The sequence below is a fragment of the Venustampulla echinocandica genome, assembly GCF_003357145.1.
Source record: "Venustampulla echinocandica strain BP 5553 chromosome Unknown scaffold_1, whole genome shotgun sequence".
Lineage (NCBI taxonomy): Eukaryota > Fungi > Ascomycota > Leotiomycetes > Helotiales > Pleuroascaceae > Venustampulla > Venustampulla echinocandica.
Window position 1 is genome coordinate 1,223,363 of NW_022474206.1, and position 17,045 is coordinate 1,240,407.

Sequence of the window (17,045 nt, forward strand, 5' to 3'; positions counted from 1 at the left end):
TTGAGGAACTTCCCTTGTTATTGTCATCTCGGTTGGAGTTATTGAAGGAGGACTTGGATACCGGGATGGATGGGCCTGGGATAGGGGGGCTGGCGGAAGAGCTTGGGGGAAGAAATATATTGTGAGTATCAATATAAGTAACTGCCTGGTGATGTAGCACAAGTAGGGTATGGAAGAATGACTAGGCGTTGCCAAAACATCAGCCTGTAAATGGCTGGCTTCAAGGACGACGAGAAATCCCTATGTAGTTCCGTTTTATTGCCTACCGTTTTACTACATATCCACAGAGTGATTTTGTCCCGATATTTGTGTTTGGTTTACGCCGGTACAAGGAGGCCGCAGTCGAATTAAAGTTTGAGGCTGGGCTGCCCGCAGGTCCTCAACCCAGTAAAGGTCACCTTAGATGTAGATTTCCCAGACCCACTTTGTATGTGCGAGGGTGTTAGAATTGTTATTTAGGTATACTCCTTGCGGGATTTGACTTGCAAAAGCTGGGAGAGTAGGCTCAGTAGAGTAACCAAACAACTGTTCCAGTGATATAAATACATATAAACCACAGTTGTTATATAATCATGCGATTCCATCATTATACTCGACAAGAAACCCCTTCTTTATCGGGGGTGGAACCTGCTTCTGCCTCTTACACGAATCAACTACATCTTTCGTCCAATCTGTAAGCCGGACGTTATGACTGCCAGCCAGGTGGAGTAGAAACTGATCCACCCTATTGAATTTGAGCGTAGCTTGGCACCTATCCATATTGTGCTCATGTTTCAAGTGCTTAATCCGAATCTCCCAATCTGCAGAGCATTCCATGATATCCTCACCGTAATCCTCAAATATTATGTCGGAGGGATCGCCACAATAGGGGCAGACATCTTCCTCGCACAATATTGGAAGTGAAGTATTTTGAAATAAATACCATGCCATTGGGCCAGCCTGGAGATAGGTAGCAGCTCTAACATCGTCCATTGTGGGGCATGACCAAACATCCTGGGGAAGATGCCATACTTCTTTGTGGCGTTTAGCATCCCCATCACTTCTAAAGCCAAGGTTGCAGCGGTGGCATTGGCGATATTTACTAGCAGAATGATTGCTGAAATGGCTGGTATCAGTGGCGTACAGGTTGAGGAGAGGAGATATATAAATTACCTGTTAAGTTTGTTATACTCTGCTAGCTCTGGAGCCAAGAATGTCCCTGGATCCCATTGCACAGAAGAAAACCAAGGGACTCGAATCCCTGTAGTCTTACTGATTGGATAAGGTGGCACAAGTGGGTTCCAGCAGGACATAGCCGTTCCTGTTTTGAAGTGATTACCGATATGTATCGCTCGTTCGCTCCACCGCGGCAGTAACGTATCGCAAAATCCACATTGCCAGTAGTATGCATCGTCCTTCGGAGGAAATGACCAACTTTCCATCCACACTGTAATAGTCTGCTGGTTATGGTGATTCCGAAGGTGTTCCTGAAAGTCCTCTCTGCTCCTATACGTTCGATCCTCCACTGACCGGCTCAGGCAGGATTCACCCTTATGCTGCGAGCAGTGCGAGCTATCTGGATCAACAGTACCGCAAAACGCACAGATCGCTTTCTTATCCTCTGATTCCTCTATAGCACCCCAAGGCATACAAATCCAATCCCCCCCCGCATCGAAGTGTTCGGTTTGTTCGTGCTGCCCCCATTCCTCTTGGTTACCAAATCGTTCAGAGCAAAATATACAGTGAAACAGCTGTGAAGAACTACCATGGAAGTCTTCGGGGTTGTGAGATGGTGCGTGTTCAAAAACGCATTCCGCTATGCTCCCTCCATCCTTCTCCCATGGTGACTGTGAGTCGTCGTCAGAGGAAGTTGATATAGATTCCTTGCTAGAATGAAGTGGTTGCGACGATAAGGTCAAACTCGATACCACACCAAGATCCAAGGGAATCGTTAAACCAGAATCGCGAGAAGGTAGGCCCACAGACGAAGAATATGACTGGATGAACGTTGATGGCGAGCTCTTAAAAGAAGAAGTGTCATCCGTCTCATCTTCTACAAAGGCCGAATCTCCATCACCGAAAGGGACTGGTGAACCTCTGATCAAGAGCACTTCATCATCACCGCCCGGAGAACGTTCCATATCCACTGCGGGGGAGCTTCCAGACGATTCGGCCTTTTGGGGAAGGTCGTGTCTTAACTTCAAAGACCACATACCTACGCGACCTAATTTCTTGCTTCCTTCTAAACTATAGTACGGGTGGTCTCGGAGCGACCCTTCCCAGGAGGGGAATTCTAGGATTTGTTCTGCACGAATCTCAGGCGATTTGAGGTTTCCTGGCATGCTACTAACCTCGGTCCGTCCATAGCAGCATTGTTGGTAGGTTTGGGCACAGTTCCAGCAAGACGGACTTGCTCCATCACATCCAAGCTTGTGCACCCGGCATTGTTGACAGCTACAGAAGAAACTTTCGGTTAGTAATCCATCAGAGGACCAGTAGATTTCTGACCATGAGAGCAACTTACGACAAGTTTAATCGGAAGCTCTTCAGAGCAGACAACTCAAGTCCCACATCGTAGCCAACTCGCGTAGTCGTTCCCACAATGGCACAGGATTTGGGTTGGGTATCTACGTCCTCTGGCTCCAAAGCTGAATGAAACCCAGCAACGTTTGGGTGGACACCTGACACGCATGAACGAACGATTCGTTGGCATGTAGTCAACGTGGCCGACTCGCTATCCTCACTGATAGAAGTAGCTGAGCTGGCAGTTTGGGCTTGTGCGCTGAACAACGATGCGGAGCTACAGGATTGATTCTGACTGCAGGCTGTAGAGGCTGAGCCTCGCGATAACATGCTATGTGCATCATAATCATAACCCGCGACGGCCCTTTCAGCGATGCCCCGAGGCAGATGTCGCTCGTGGATCTCACTCTTAGCTCGGAGAACGATGGTGTAGAACTCTCGGAGCTCTTCGGGAGACCGCACTCTTGGTAAATACATCTCCTCAATCAAAGTCGTGATCATCGAATCGGCATCCGTGGGAGATTTGGGAGATCAGTTGTAATCGCATATTGCTTGAGATTGATGGTGAAAGGGGTTGGTCTCGCTTTGGTTTGAGGCAGCGAAGAAAAAGCATTAGCAAAATGAAGGGCAAGCTGAGAATAAAGGAGATGACTAGACATAAATAAATCGCCCAATCCTATTTGTAGGGGCCCGAAGAGGTGCGGACGTGCGAGAGGGTAAAAGCCATGCTGGTGATGATGTGTTCTGCATTGAATGGCTTCGCTACAATGCACGACCGCCCGCATCGTCCGCCTCACCGCAATATGATATCCAATTTGACTCATTCCCATTCACGTTAATATCCCGCCACCAACAAATAAGTAACTCGTGGTTATGACAGCTCCAGCCCCTCAGATCCAGGTTCACTGAGCACATGTAACTAGAGGTAGTATCGCGCACAGGTAAGTGTCAAAAACAATTGAAAATGACATGTTTCTTCCTACCTCCTCATTGTGAGCATAAACATGTTGAGCAGCAACGCATCTTCACCGTCTTCGGAGCCGGGGCCCCTCTCTGTCATCCCAATAGCGACGGAGTGCATTAGGATCGTGCTGGAGTGCATTAGAATCATAGGAAAAGTCCCAGCTTCACCATACGAAATTAATGCACATAAAGACTTGCTTCAGATGGTCTCAACCCGTTTTGATGATGTTAACTCTATCCGGGCATCTATATATGGCTCGAGCGCAAAATTCGATGTGATAGATAGTCAGCTGCAATCTATCAAATCCTCACTTGAAAATGCCAAGCAGGCGATGAGTTCGGCGGCGCACAACAGGACAGGCAAAGAACGTGTTGGAATCGCCGACAGTTTAGAATGGCAAATTTCCTATAGTCACATCGCAGAAGCCAACAGGGCGTCGCTCCTCACCTGTCTTTGGAGCCTAGGGGAAATAATGACGGAGCTGGAATACGAGCAAAATATGCGACTGCAGCGTCGAGAGACAATATACTTTAAGAGTATCCAGGAGCAACTATGGGTAGCATTATCGAGACGCGCCGAAAGGCATTCGATTTTGTACTCAGGAAGGGGAGAACAATTGTCCAAGTGCCTAACAGTAAGCTCCTATGCTCTCCTTCAGTTTGTTTATTCTCAGGCCAACATTGCCCCAGAGTAGGAAGGAACAATTTGCTAATATGTGCTGTTGACAAAATAGTAATAATTGATACGCGTTTTGACGGTGGTTTCCCGCTGGGGAACCGGGAGCATATATAACGCAAATTCAGGTCAAAAGGTTGAGGTCGCGTTCAGGCTGTTATAGTTTGTGTACAGTATTGTTAAATACGCATACAATGATAAGAATATGCAACGATGTTTGGCGACCAGAGGAAGAGCTTGATAAAGACGTGAACTCTGACATTCAAAGCAATATGGAAATCAAGGTGCGGTTTTCGACGCCACAAATTATAAAGAAGGGATCACGCTTAGACAAGAAAGCGGCACTGCAAATTTGCAGGGAAGAATGCGTCTAGGTATGGCAGGCTTCTAGCTATCCGCAAACCCAGCTGCCATACCAGCAAATAAACCGATGCTTATTCCTTAAACCGCAGACCTCTAGACTTCTTGAAGGTAAGTGGTGTTTTGAGGATTGAGATTAAAGGCTGAGAGGTAACTTTGGTCTGAAGCCCATCGGTAGCGGGCCGCGACCCAAGAACGCGGCCGCTAGAGTCATTAGCGTATAATGCCCCGCGATCGTGGTCCTTGATTGCACTCTCAAAGCTTCATTTCTCACAAGCAGCACAGCATCTCCCCAAATCTCCAAAGATATCAGAAAACCACAAAAAAACCGTCAATATGGTGGATACCGAATCACAAGATTCTCACGCGGCGCCCGCAGAACCCCAATCAAGACACGTAATATATTGCGGAGGTACGCAATTTTGACCCCGCCATCTACACTTCCTACCAGTCTGTTCTAACTCGCTCTTTTCTCAGTGTGCTCATTGCCTCCTGAGGTATACATAATCCGCATTTCCGGTTCTAAAGACCTACATGCTTACTAGGCCGGGGAAATAGTATTGCGAATTCGGCGGCACTGTTAAGAAATGCCAGGATTGGCTGCAGAAGACACAGTCTGAGATGTATGACCGGCTGTGGTCTGACGGTATATCCTTCCCATTTCTTTCATCCCTCGCCCCCTCCTTGTTCCCCAAGCACTTTTATTTTCAGTTCCACCACTCGTGCCCCACTCCAAGCAGTGCTAACTCTCCCGCTCCGAACAGACGCTCTCGCAGCAGCAACCTCCGCACTCTCCGTCGATGCCCGCAAACGCGCCGAAAAAGACGCCCACAAGAAAGCCCTCAAAGCCGAAGCCGCGGAAGCGAAACACGCCCAAACAATCGCTAGCTCTAAAGTGCTAATCAAGCGCGTGGAGCGCAACAAGCGGAAATACGTGACTGCCGTCTCAGGATTAGAGGCCTTCGGACTGGATAACAAGAAATTGGCGAAAGAGCTAGGGAAGAAGTTCGCGACAGGATCCAGCGTGAGCAAGCTGCCCAGTGGTGGGGAAGAAATCGTTGTTCAAGGGGATGTGAGTGACGAGATTGAGGAATTTTTACTGGATAAATACGACGTTATTCCAGAAGACAATATCGAGTTGATCGAGGATAAAAAGAAGAAGAAAGATATTGGGGCTGGCGGATAGTTGCGTAGTTTAGGAGGGAAATGAGGGTTTGGATATTGATATTGATGGATGACCATTTCATAACATTTCCGCGACCCAAAGCAATATGCCCAGGCGCTAGTAATTACACAAACTCCGATATGACCTAACATAATTCAATTTCTCTTCCTGAGAACTCTGGTGCCCGTAGCAGGAGCTGCGGCCTTGGCTGCTGGCGCCTTCCTAGTACCACCACCTCCCATACCTTTCAGCGTACTCATAACCGTTCTCTTCGCAGGTTCCTTCCTAGGCGGCATAGGCTTTCTCACAACGGTGGCATTACTCGAATCGCTTGAGTCACTGATCGCACTACCTCTCCCTCTCGCAGCCCTTGGTGCTGGTGCTGGTGCCGCTGGTGCTCTTCTCCCTCGTCCCGCTCCTGCGGTTGCAGCTATAGTTGTTGGTGCTTTCCGTGCAGCTGGCCCTCGCGTCGATTTTGCCTTTTCAACCATATTGGTGAGCATGCTTGATGGACCCCCTGTTGCTGAGGGTTTGAGTGGGGACGCTGGGCGGGCCGGAACTGACTTCGAAGGTGGCCCAGATGGGCGAATTGGCGACCGAGGTAGAGTTCTCGAGTTCGCAGATCTCGGTGATAGTACTTGAGAGGGTTGTAATTTCTCCCGCGATGAGCCATGAGAAGGAGGGCCGGGTCGAAGCCGTTTCTTCGGATTCTCAACATCTTCATTCTCCTTGTCAATCGAAGAAATTTCGTCGCTACAACTGTTAGTACATCCACAATATGGTTTATATCAGGAAATATACCTTAGCCGCTTTGGTGCTCGTCGTGGTGAAGGGCTCGCTCGAGATTGCTCACGAAGATCCTCCATTCTATTCTTCGCAGGAGAATTGGCCTTGACTACTCGTTGAGGGTTCCTGTTTGTGCTCTTGGCAGCGGTCTCGCTATGCTTCTGCAGTAGTTCTCCCATTTTCGCTCTACGGAGTGCTGTGGGAATCCGATTAACTCGAATTTCAATACGTGTCCGGAGACCTTGAGCTTGAAGCATATATTGCGCGCGGAGTTTTCTGGCGCGTTCCGTGACTGCTCGACATAATTAGCATGCGTTTGACGCGCCCATCTCGAACGTGGCTGGAGTTGTCCTACTCTCGAGTTGCAAATTATCGATGAGGGCTTGCTTTTGGCCCAGTGTAATTCCGGCTCTGGCCTTTTTGATAGGGCTTCTATTCGATGGAGGTGTCCGTATAGGGCTGCGTGTTTTGGTCGGTACCATTCTTGGGGGGGCTGGGAAGCTTTGCATGTCTACAGAACTGGCTGTTGATTCAGTCGACTTGCGCTTCTTCGATCGCGTTGGTGCCATGTTGCGGCTACAGGGAAATTTTGCTGAATTCGAGGATTTGTTTGGACGTAAGTGTAGATTAGCTGCAATCAAAAACCGCCCGCTGACCAAGTTATCAATTCGCAATCAAACAGTGTCCGTAATAGTTGGATATGACCGAGGACGTACGTAGCGCTTGTAGAACCCCAAAGTAAACAAACGGATCCGCCGCATCGCTTGAAATCCGGCGCTAGCCCGAACAAGCTCATAGCTACAGGGGTTCCCACGACGAGATACGCGCAGCCAGAAGCTACCTGGAACCACCTCAACGCCATCAACTCCATCACCCCCATCATCTTCCTCCAAATATCGCCGCGCGACTCTAAATCACCCCGCTTCGACCAACTCGGCATACTTCTTCCTCAAACGCAATATTGCCGAAGCCCTCAACTTGAGGCAACGCACGAAAGATGGTTCTCGAAGCAGTAATGGTGGTAGTGGACAACAGCGAAAGCAGCCGGAACGGAGACTATACACCTACCAGATTCGAAGCACAATCTGACGCCGTATCGCTCATTTTCTCCGCTATCACACAAGGCAACCCGGAATCCTCCGTTGGGCTTATGAGTATGGGAGGCAAAGGGCCGGAGGTGCTAGTCACATTGACGACGGACCACGGCAAGATATTGGAGGGATTACATCGTACGAAGTCAAAGATCCGAGGAGAAGGCCATTTGACTACGGGAATTCAAATTGCAGGTGTGAGTACAGGTCATAGTCTCAACTGCTCTAGGAGACACCACTGAAAGGATTCTAGCTGGCGCTCAAGCACCGACAAAATAAATCACAACGTCAACGTATTATCGTCTTCACTTGCAGTCCCATCCCCGAAGACGAGAAATCCCTGGTCAAGCTGGCTAAAAAGATGAGGAAGAGCAATGTCTCGGTCGATTTCGTGGCTTTCGGTGAGCTAGACGATGACACTACCAAGAAGTTAACAGCTTTCAACGAAAATGTCAAGGGTGGCGAGGGATCATATCTAGCAATAATCCCTCCCGGGCCAGGTCTCCTCAGTGACCAGCTAGTCACAAGCCCGATACTGAATGGCGATGGCACGGGTGCAGCAGCTGGATTAGGGACCGCCGCTGAGGGTGGTGAAGGTGGCGGGTTTGAATTTGGCATTGACCCAAGTGTGGATCCAGAGTTGGCTCTTGCATTACGTATGAGCATGGAAGAAGAGAAGGCGAGACAAGAGAAGCAAAACAAGGAGAAAGCGGAAGCAGATGCCAAAGCTGCATTGCCTGAGATAAAGGAGGAAGACGAGGCTGCACAGCCATTGCTGAGCAAGGATGGGGAGCCTAGCAAAACTGGGCCGAAGGATACGAAGAAGGACGATGGGGGTGATGATGCGGATAAAATGGACACGGCATAGGCGAAGGAAGTTGGCAGACCTTGCATTGCTGACGGCGTTGGGATGTACCAATAGATATCGCCATAAAATGGATAGTTATGGAGGACTCTCGCCCGCTATCCTGCTGCTCAATTTCCAACCCAAGGTCTAAATATGTAGGCACAGGGAATATCGAACTTCTGCGCTTCCCCCCAAGGTCCCCAATTTTTGGGAATACATCCCTGACTCTGTGTCCTGGCGTTGGTAACTCTAAGTACCTTCGTCCTCCACGGTCTAGAAGAGCACTCGCTCTAACCTCCTACCGCTACTACAGCCTTTCTCGTACTCCCTATTCCAATCACATCCATATCCTTGCGTATAATTTGTATCAATCTCTTCCCGATCTAGATTCCTATCCCTCCCATCCGGTCTCTCACCTAGAATTAATACCCCTCATCTCCCTAATCAACCTCCTCTCCCAGCCCTCACTCCTAATCGGCATCTCGAGACTATAAAACGGATTCTTCATCACATAATCCGCATATAGCTCATAAATCTTCCCCATAATCTTATCCGTATTAGGTTGCTGCGGTTCAGTAAATAACAAGAACTTTGTCCCGGTTAAGGTAGAGAAGCATTGCAGGCGGAAGTTCTCGGTTTCTAGCACTTCGATTCCTGAAGGTTGTTCTGGGCGTGTGATGGGTGCTGTTGAGGAGCGCGGGTTGTGCGGGTGGAGGGGATTGAGACGTGTTGATATTGCGTGGATTCTGTGAGAACGGATTGGTTAGATGGATGTGTCGACAAACGGGGGGAGCTGCATAATGTACCCGTGAAATGTCCCAGCGAGGACGAGGTAGTCGTTTATGCTGAGCTTGTTGAGGCCTTCAGCAAAATCCCGCTGGTAGATTAGACCGCCTGCTTTGTTTATGACAATGAGTGCGTAGACGACCCTGTATATTGAATTTATTTGTTAGCACCGGCCTTTGTTCTCGTCTTGGCCATATTAAGGGAAGAATTGGGTATGCGTACATCGTTGCGGCTTATATGGAGGCAGGGGAGGTATCAGAGAATTCAAGAAGCTGGAGATCCATATACAGGACCTGGGACCAAATTTGAATTGAGGGTTTAGAGAGAGTGGGCGTTGTGCGGTGTTGGGCGCATCACATTGTCAGCGATTGGGGTGCGGTTGATGAGGCTGAAGATTCCCCAGATTTACGAAAGAAGCGCGACCCCCGAAGTCCCAAGCGAGAGCTTGAACTTTCTTCACGCGACAAAACCCACCTTCACCCCACCACAGCAGCGCGGCGACTGTTCAACTCTTGCTCTACAATTATCACCGCCTTTTGCGCCGAAGACTACAGCTACACTCTATCATACGAACCCGAGATGTCTGGCCCGCCACAAACGTCCCGCACGCGCGAAGCTCCCCAAGGCGACGAGGAAGCCGCCGCGGAACTAAAGCTCGGCGAATTCCAGGACGTGGACGCGCTGACGCACAGCGAGGCAGCGCTCGTTATCAACGCCCTGGTAGCAAAGCGGAGACTGGACCGGAAGAACGTGAACGAGACGGAGTATGTGACCTCTTCTCCTTGCGAAGCATGTTGTTTAGGATTGAGCGTGTAACCGCAATCTCCCCAATATACGACGGCTGGATGGATGGATAGCTATAGCCTTATTCTAGCACCCTCTACAGATATATTGGGCAATCCTTCTCATTTCCAAGAATTCCCAGCCGTGTCCTGGGGACTCCAGGCGCGGGCCTGCGCGCTTGCACGACGTGATACGCGATGGGCTGAGCTGAGCTGACATGCATTTCCTCCCCCTAGGATCCTGCAGAAAACCACGGATTATCTAGAGCACTTTGCGCGGTTCCGACGGAAGGAGAATGTCGAGGCTGTAGAGCGGCTGCTTACGGCGCACAAGGAACTGGCTAAGTTCGAGAGGGCGCAATTAGGTATGGGTCGCTCATATCTTCATATCACTATCACAAGAAGACAAGGAGGCTGACGGATATTTTATTACACCAGGCTCGTTATGCTGCGATACCGCTGAGGAAGCAAAAACCCTTATTCCCAGCCTCCAAGATAAAATCTCCGACGATGATCTACAGGAACTTCTAGATGAGATCACGAAGCTAATGGGGTATGGAAACTGAGTTTCCCCATCGATCCCAGCATTTCATTCACGTTCGGGCTGGCTCTACTCATACCTAAAGTCTATGCTCCTCTTGTGTTTCTCAGAAATGTTAGAAGATGGTTGAAGACGGAACAAACCCTGTTTAATGAATGAGGTCGATCTTCCACCTTCCAACCCACCCTATATCCAAAAACGGACCGAGTGGCGGAAACGGGAAATCACCAGAATCCAGTACAAAATTGCAGGCGTTACGGACGGATAACCGACATTGGACGATAAGCCATGCATTTCCACGGCGTCGGCGTCAGTAGCCCTTTATTGGTTTTTATTTTACTTTGCTTTTTGAATTGATTGATACCAGTCTCTGTGTTTTTTTCTGCTTTGCTCTAAGAATCTTTACTTTACAGGGGTGTTCGATCTTCGAACTTGCTGAGAATAAAGGGAATACATAAAATAGATTTGTGGAGGGAGTGGAGTGGAGTGAGTGGACTACCTGCTTGACTTAGCTAGCTAAGGCTATCAAAGTAGATTGAATAAACATAGTAGAAATCCAAGATCTCGACAAGGTTCTTGCTAGTGCGGGAAATGCCGTACGTGAGTTTCGAGGGGCCATATCGTATCATGAGACTGAGGCTGAGTAAGAAGGATGAGTAGCGTTTTTAGGGGGCCGGTCTCATATTGTGATGCCGAACCAGTTAAGGAAGACGAGCGCATTGTGTTCTGACTAAGTAACGAGGTAGGCAGAACATAAAACTCCTCCCGTCTTACCTGTTGCGCCTTTCGCCCCATCACGTACAGGCTTACGAATACACAAGAAATCCCATCTTGTGCCGCACTATCAGTTACAATCCTTCCCATACAACAACAACCCCCACCAAGAAGCAAACGTCACGATTCCAGGATTTGTATGTAAAAATTTTAGCTTTATTTTCAAGGTCTGAATAACCAAGGTTGCAACTCATAGAACAGCCTTCCTAGCTAGCTAATGTCTCGAGCGCTAGAGAAGCAATAAAATCTTTCCTGAGCTTCGCTCTTGCGTATGTATAGAGAAGCAAGGTGTGATCTGCTATGAACACTTAACACCCCAAGCTGCCATATATAAAAAGACAACCAACCACCCCTCAATTTCAACCCCCCGTTTTGACTCCGTTAAACTCCGCGCTGTGAAAATGCCTGCCAACCGTACCGTAAAAACTCCAAGCTCGAACGAAGTATGAGGGTCGTGTGTAATGGTACAAAAGTGTGGTGGGACAGAAGATTTACATTATCATTTTGCTAAGGCGCCGTGGGTTTCGTAGGGTGGCGGTCCCTGTGTGTGTGTGTGTTTCGTAGTAACGAGCGTGAGCTTTCCATGTCTTTATTGTATCCCGGGGTATCATTTCGATCGTTCGCAAATTCCAATCCTTCCGAGGCATTCCTTCCCTATCTTCTAGCCCAACTCTCCCTCTCGGTCCAACTCTCGCGGTACACTGCGCTCAGCGGTGTCTCTGGCAATTCTGACCAAGCCGAGTGCACTCTTCTGGGAGGAGGACCCATCCAATCCCTCCATGTGGAACCCCCGTTTTCCTTATGCATGTTGCCCTCTGATGAGGGTTCTCGAATTCCAAGGCTTCCCTGTTCAATTTCCCTCTGTCTTCGAGACCGCTCGCTTCCCGTGCTGTTGCTAGGTCCAATGCCGCTGAGATTTCCGGCTCCATACGCGGCCCATGACATAACATGGTCATCGCGCTCATTCATGTTAGACCTCATGGGAGCCTTGGGTGATGTTGGAGGTGGAGAGGAATGGCGTTGCAGAGGCAGGTCAAAGGGGGCTTTAGATCCTTCGAGTCCTAGTCCGATGGGGATACTGTAAGTGCTCACTCCTGTCTTGCCACTGCCGCCACGAGAAATGGATTCACGGGATTTAGACGACTTTTGACTTGGTTTGGCGCTGAAACGAGAAAGCATATCTGGTTCGCTGTGGGATTGGGAGCGAATAGCATGAGTATGTTCGCCAGGCAGCTCACTGCGGCCTGCTGAGCGGCGTGGGCTTAGCGGACCGCCGTCCAATTCGTTGCGTGGGATGATTGGAATACTATCTAGTTGCTGTGCTTCGCCCTCTGGCCGGAAAGCCGGATGGCGCCACAGAGGGGGTTGGTTCCGTGGGGGGGACGCTCCAGGCCGGAAAGCTGGATGACGCGAGAGTTGATGGAGGTGGTAGGCGGGATGTTGCTTTTGTTGTGGGGAGTGGATTGGGGTGGGTGGAGTTCCAGGAGTGCGTGGGACGATAGGTGTTGGTAAGGGGAAGATAGATTCTTCAGGGGATAGTTGACTAGGAAGAGATTCATAGTCAGGCTGTCGACGGGTGAGTGGTGCTTCAACTGTGATCTTCTCTTGGTCGTCGTTTGGGACATGGACCTTCTCAGCAGAGGGAGATAGCAGAGCCCTGGATAGATAATTGTTGTCCCTTTGGGGTTCTGGAGAGTCGTTGGTTCGGTAGCCTGAAGCTGTCAGTGTGTGTTTTGAAACTAACTAAAGGTTCTTCAACATACCTCCATACGAATCTGAATTAAGATGTTGCCCCTCATAGTAGGAGTCGTGTCTTTCTTTGCCTTCTTTTGAGCCATAGGTTGATATAGTAAACCTTGATCGCTTTTGTTGTCTCCTCCGCCAGCAGAACCATACAACGACCGAGAGGATCGAGGCAGCCACTATTGCACAGGTGACTCCTGCGATGAGAGGTACATTGGATGTTTTCTCCCTGCTGTTTGGCGGGTTCGTTGAAGGATTTACTGGTAGTATCGTCGAGGAAGCTGTAGCCAGGAGAGCTGGGGGTTTAGTGTCGGTAGTGGTAGTAGCAGCAGTAGATGAAGCCGTAGTCGTTGATGAGCTAGTCAAAGAGCTGGAAGATGAGCTGGATATACTGGATGATCCGGATGGCAGCGGTGTCACCGGCTGAGGAGTCAAGGTGATGATAGTAGTAATCGAATTGGAAGCTGGTGTGTCTGGACATCCCCCTTTCACACATGCGTCGACCGAGCAGCAACCTCTGAAGCTGGAAGAACCACACACCCAGAAGCTCTTGCCCGTGGGACAGTCGGCGTCCCGGTGGACGAGGTCGTTGAGAGGCATATTGTTCCCATGAAGCCTTGGCCGTGAGAGGACAAGATTCAGAGCAGATGAGGAGATGATAGGGGAAAAGGAACGAGGGCACCACGTTTAATTGACTGAAACTGAGGTGCAGATCAGGACGAGGGATGCTGGGATACAAGTATACCACGTTGAGATGCAAAGAGCACTGCCAGGCCCGGGGACCACTAGGATGGAGGTGAGATGGAGGGGGAGAACGTGGGAGCCCAGACGATGTGCCGCGGTGAATGGCGACGGATTTGGGGGGGTGGAGGGGCACGAGAGGGTATTGCAGGGGAAGCTCGAAAGTGAAGTGATATGAAGTTATTTATTATGTATGTGTATGTACCTACACCAAAGGTACTACCTTGGCTCGTACTTCACAATTCACACCCCAAGTGGTCAGATACACAAGCAAGATACCCAAGGGAGGCTAGATCCGCACTCGACGGCGTATCTGCAGAAATGCAAATGCATGTACAGGCATTCACCGCCATCCACTCAGGATTGCAGTCGACCTCGGCAGCTTCTGCAGCAAAAGAGGTGCTCATGGTGTGAGCTTCGTATACCTGGGAGGTGGGTAGTCACCTCAGGTACCGCCACTGTGCAGTCCAACATCTGACTGCTGGCTGCTGCTGCTGGTGCTGCTGCTGCTGCTGGTGCGTACCGAGCCTCCGGAGGAAGTTGAAGGAAGCCGAGGACCGCAGCACCCAGAAGTGGCACATACCTGTACATCTACTCCGTAGCGTATACATCTATAAGTAGGACCAGATGGCACCCAGCCACCCCACATTAGCACTCCCCCCTTATACACATCTAGATGTGTATAAGGGGGGAGTGCTAATGTGGGGTGGCTGGGTGCCATCTGGTCCTACTTATAGATGTATACGCTACGGAGTAGATGTACAGGTATGTGCCACTTCTGGGTGCTGCGGTCCTCGGCTTCCTTCAACTTCCTCCGGAGGCTCGGTACGCACCAGCAGCAGCAGCAGCACCAGCAGCAGCAGCCAGCAGTCAGATGTTGGACTGCACAGTGGCGGTACCTGAGGTGACTACCCACCTCCCAGGTATACGAAGCTCACACCATGAGCACCTCTTTTGCTGCAGAAGCTGCCGAGGTCGACTGCAATCCTGAGTGGATGGCGGTGAATGCCTGTACATGCATTTGCATTTCTGCAGATACGCCGTCGAGTGCGGATCTAGCCTCCCTTGGGTATCTTGCTTGTGTATCTGACCACTTGGGGTGTGAATTGTGAAGTACGAGCCAAGGTAGTACCTTTGGTGTAGGTACATACACATACATAATAAATAACTTCATATCACTTCACTTTCGAGCTTCCCCTGCAATACCCTCTCGTGCCCCTCCACCCCCCCAAATCCGTCGCCATTCACCGCGGCACATCGTCTGGGCTCCCACGTTCTCCCCCTCCATCTCACCTCCATCCTAGTGGTCCCCGGGCCTGGCAGTGCTCTTTGCATCTCAACGTGGTATACTTGTATCCCAGCATCCCTCGTCCTGATCTGCACCTCAGTTTCAGTCAATTAAACGTGGTGCCCTCGTTCCTTTTCCCCTATCATCTCCTCATCTGCTCTGAATCTTGTCCTCTCACGGCCAAGGCTTCATGGGAACAATATGCCTCTCAACGACCTCGTCCACCGGGACGCCGACTGTCCCACGGGCAAGAGCTTCTGGGTGTGTGGTTCTTCCAGCTTCAGAGGTTGCTGCTCGGTCGACGCATGTGTGAAAGGGGGATGTCCAGACACACCAGCTTCCAATTCGATTACTACTATCATCACCTTGACTCCTCAGCCGGTGACACCGCTGCCATCCGGATCATCCAGTATATCCAGCTCATCTTCCAGCTCTTTGACTAGCTCATCAACGACTACGGCTTCATCTACTGCTGCTACTACCACTACCGACACTAAACCCCCAGCTCTCCTGGCTACAGCTTCCTCGACGATACTACCAGTAAATCCTTCAACGAACCCGCCAAACAGCAGGGAGAAAACATCCAATGTACCTCTCATCGCAGGAGTCACCTGTGCAATAGTGGCTGCCTCGATCCTCTCGGTCGTTGTATGGTTCTGCTGGCGGAGGAGACAACAAAAGCGATCAAGGTTTACTATATCAACCTATGGCTCAAAAGAAGGCAAAGAAAGACACGACTCCTACTATGAGGGGCAACATCTTAATTCAGATTCGTATGGAGGTATGTTGAAGAACCTTTAGTTAGTTTCAAAACACACACTGACAGCTTCAGGCTACCGAACCAACGACTCTCCAGAACCCCAAAGGGACAACAATTATCTATCCAGGGCTCTGCTATCTCCCTCTGCTGAGAAGGTCCATGTCCCAAACGACGACCAAGAGAAGATCACAGTTGAAGCACCACTCACCCGTCGACAGCCTGACTATGAATCTCTTCCTAGTCAACTATCCCCTGAAGAATCTATCTTCCCCTTACCAACACCTATCGTCCCACGCACTCCTGGAACTCCACCCACCCCAATCCACTCCCCACAACAAAAGCAACATCCCGCCTACCACCTCCATCAACTCTCGCGTCATCCAGCTTTCCGGCCTGGAGCGTCCCCCCCACGGAACCAACCCCCTCTGTGGCGCCATCCGGCTTTCCGGCCAGAGGGCGAAGCACAGCAACTAGATAGTATTCCAATCATCCCACGCAACGAATTGGACGGCGGTCCGCTAAGCCCACGCCGCTCAGCAGGCCGCAGTGAGCTGCCTGGCGAACATACTCATGCTATTCGCTCCCAATCCCACAGCGAACCAGATATGCTTTCTCGTTTCAGCGCCAAACCAAGTCAAAAGTCGTCTAAATCCCGTGAATCCATTTCTCGTGGCGGCAGTGGCAAGACAGGAGTGAGCACTTACAGTATCCCCATCGGACTAGGACTCGAAGGATCTAAAGCCCCCTTTGACCTGCCTCTGCAACGCCATTCCTCTCCACCTCCAACATCACCCAAGGCTCCCATGAGGTCTAACATGAATGAGCGCGATGACCATGTTATGTCATGGGCCGCGTATGGAGCCGGAAATCTCAGCGGCATTGGACCTAGCAACAGCACGGGAAGCGAGCGGTCTCGAAGACAGAGGGAAATTGAACAGGGAAGCCTTGGAATTCGAGAACCCTCATCAGAGGGCAACATGCATAAGGAAAACGGGGGTTCCACATGGAGGGATTGGATGGGTCCTCCTCCCAGAAGAGTGCACTCGGCTTGGTCAGAATTGCCAGAGACACCGCTGAGCGCAGTGTACCGCGAGAGTTGGACCGAGAGGGAGAGTTGGGCTAGAAGATAGGGAAGGAATGCCTCGGAAGGATTGGAATTTGCGAACGATCGAAATGATACCCCGGGATACAATAAAGACATGGAAAGCTCACGCTCGTTACTACGAAACACACACACACA

At 50.2% G+C, this 17,045-nt stretch overlaps 8 protein-coding genes across 8 annotated transcripts; 5 read left to right on the plus strand and 3 right to left on the minus strand.

Moving 5' to 3' along the window:
- Positions 1 to 570: 570 nt before the first annotated feature.
- On the minus strand, positions 571 to 3,003 carry BP5553_02945 (uncharacterized protein; the record flags this gene model as incomplete). The annotated part of the gene is made up of 3 exons (XM_032011568.1): positions 571 to 1,096; positions 1,153 to 2,433; positions 2,504 to 3,003. The coding sequence occupies 3 exons, from the start codon at positions 3,001 to 3,003 to the stop codon at positions 571 to 573; spliced, it is 2,307 nt and encodes a 768-aa protein (XP_031871261.1).
- Positions 3,004 to 3,506: 503 nt separating this feature from the next.
- On the plus strand, positions 3,507 to 4,160 carry BP5553_02946 (uncharacterized protein; the record flags this gene model as incomplete). Its single annotated transcript, XM_032011569.1, has 1 exon — positions 3,507 to 4,160. One exon carries the CDS (start codon positions 3,507 to 3,509, stop codon positions 4,158 to 4,160), a length of 654 nt encoding a protein of 217 aa, XP_031871262.1.
- Positions 4,161 to 4,837: 677 nt separating this feature from the next.
- BP5553_02947 (Translation machinery-associated protein 22) lies at positions 4,838 to 5,687 on the plus strand (the record flags this gene model as incomplete). The annotated part of the gene is made up of 4 exons (XM_032011570.1): positions 4,838 to 4,913; positions 4,979 to 4,998; positions 5,060 to 5,147; positions 5,266 to 5,687. The coding sequence occupies 4 exons, from the start codon at positions 4,838 to 4,840 to the stop codon at positions 5,685 to 5,687; spliced, it is 606 nt and encodes a 201-aa protein (XP_031871263.1).
- Positions 5,688 to 5,821: 134 nt separating this feature from the next.
- Positions 5,822 to 7,021, minus strand: BP5553_02948 (Uncharacterized protein; the record flags this gene model as incomplete). Its single annotated transcript, XM_032011571.1, has 3 exons — positions 5,822 to 6,419; positions 6,468 to 6,744; positions 6,808 to 7,021. The coding sequence occupies 3 exons, from the start codon at positions 7,019 to 7,021 to the stop codon at positions 5,822 to 5,824; spliced, it is 1,089 nt and encodes a 362-aa protein (XP_031871264.1).
- A 428-nt stretch (positions 7,022 to 7,449) lies between these two features.
- Positions 7,450 to 8,411, plus strand: BP5553_02949 (uncharacterized protein; the record flags this gene model as incomplete). The annotated part of the gene is made up of 2 exons (XM_032011572.1): positions 7,450 to 7,740; positions 7,797 to 8,411. 2 exons carry the CDS (start codon positions 7,450 to 7,452, stop codon positions 8,409 to 8,411), a joined length of 906 nt encoding a protein of 301 aa, XP_031871265.1.
- Positions 8,412 to 9,755: 1,344 nt separating this feature from the next.
- On the plus strand, positions 9,756 to 10,524 carry BP5553_02950 (uncharacterized protein; the record flags this gene model as incomplete). The annotated part of the gene is made up of 3 exons (XM_032011573.1): positions 9,756 to 9,940; positions 10,196 to 10,323; positions 10,397 to 10,524. 3 exons carry the CDS (start codon positions 9,756 to 9,758, stop codon positions 10,522 to 10,524), a joined length of 441 nt encoding a protein of 146 aa, XP_031871266.1.
- A 1,403-nt stretch (positions 10,525 to 11,927) lies between these two features.
- Positions 11,928 to 13,616, minus strand: BP5553_02951 (uncharacterized protein; the record flags this gene model as incomplete). Its single annotated transcript, XM_032011574.1, has 2 exons — positions 11,928 to 12,985; positions 13,037 to 13,616. 2 exons carry the CDS (start codon positions 13,614 to 13,616, stop codon positions 11,928 to 11,930), a joined length of 1,638 nt encoding a protein of 545 aa, XP_031871267.1.
- Positions 13,617 to 15,246: 1,630 nt separating this feature from the next.
- Positions 15,247 to 16,935, plus strand: BP5553_02952 (uncharacterized protein; the record flags this gene model as incomplete). Its single annotated transcript, XM_032011575.1, has 2 exons — positions 15,247 to 15,826; positions 15,878 to 16,935. The coding sequence occupies 2 exons, from the start codon at positions 15,247 to 15,249 to the stop codon at positions 16,933 to 16,935; spliced, it is 1,638 nt and encodes a 545-aa protein (XP_031871268.1).
- Positions 16,936 to 17,045: the final 110 nt, after the last annotated feature.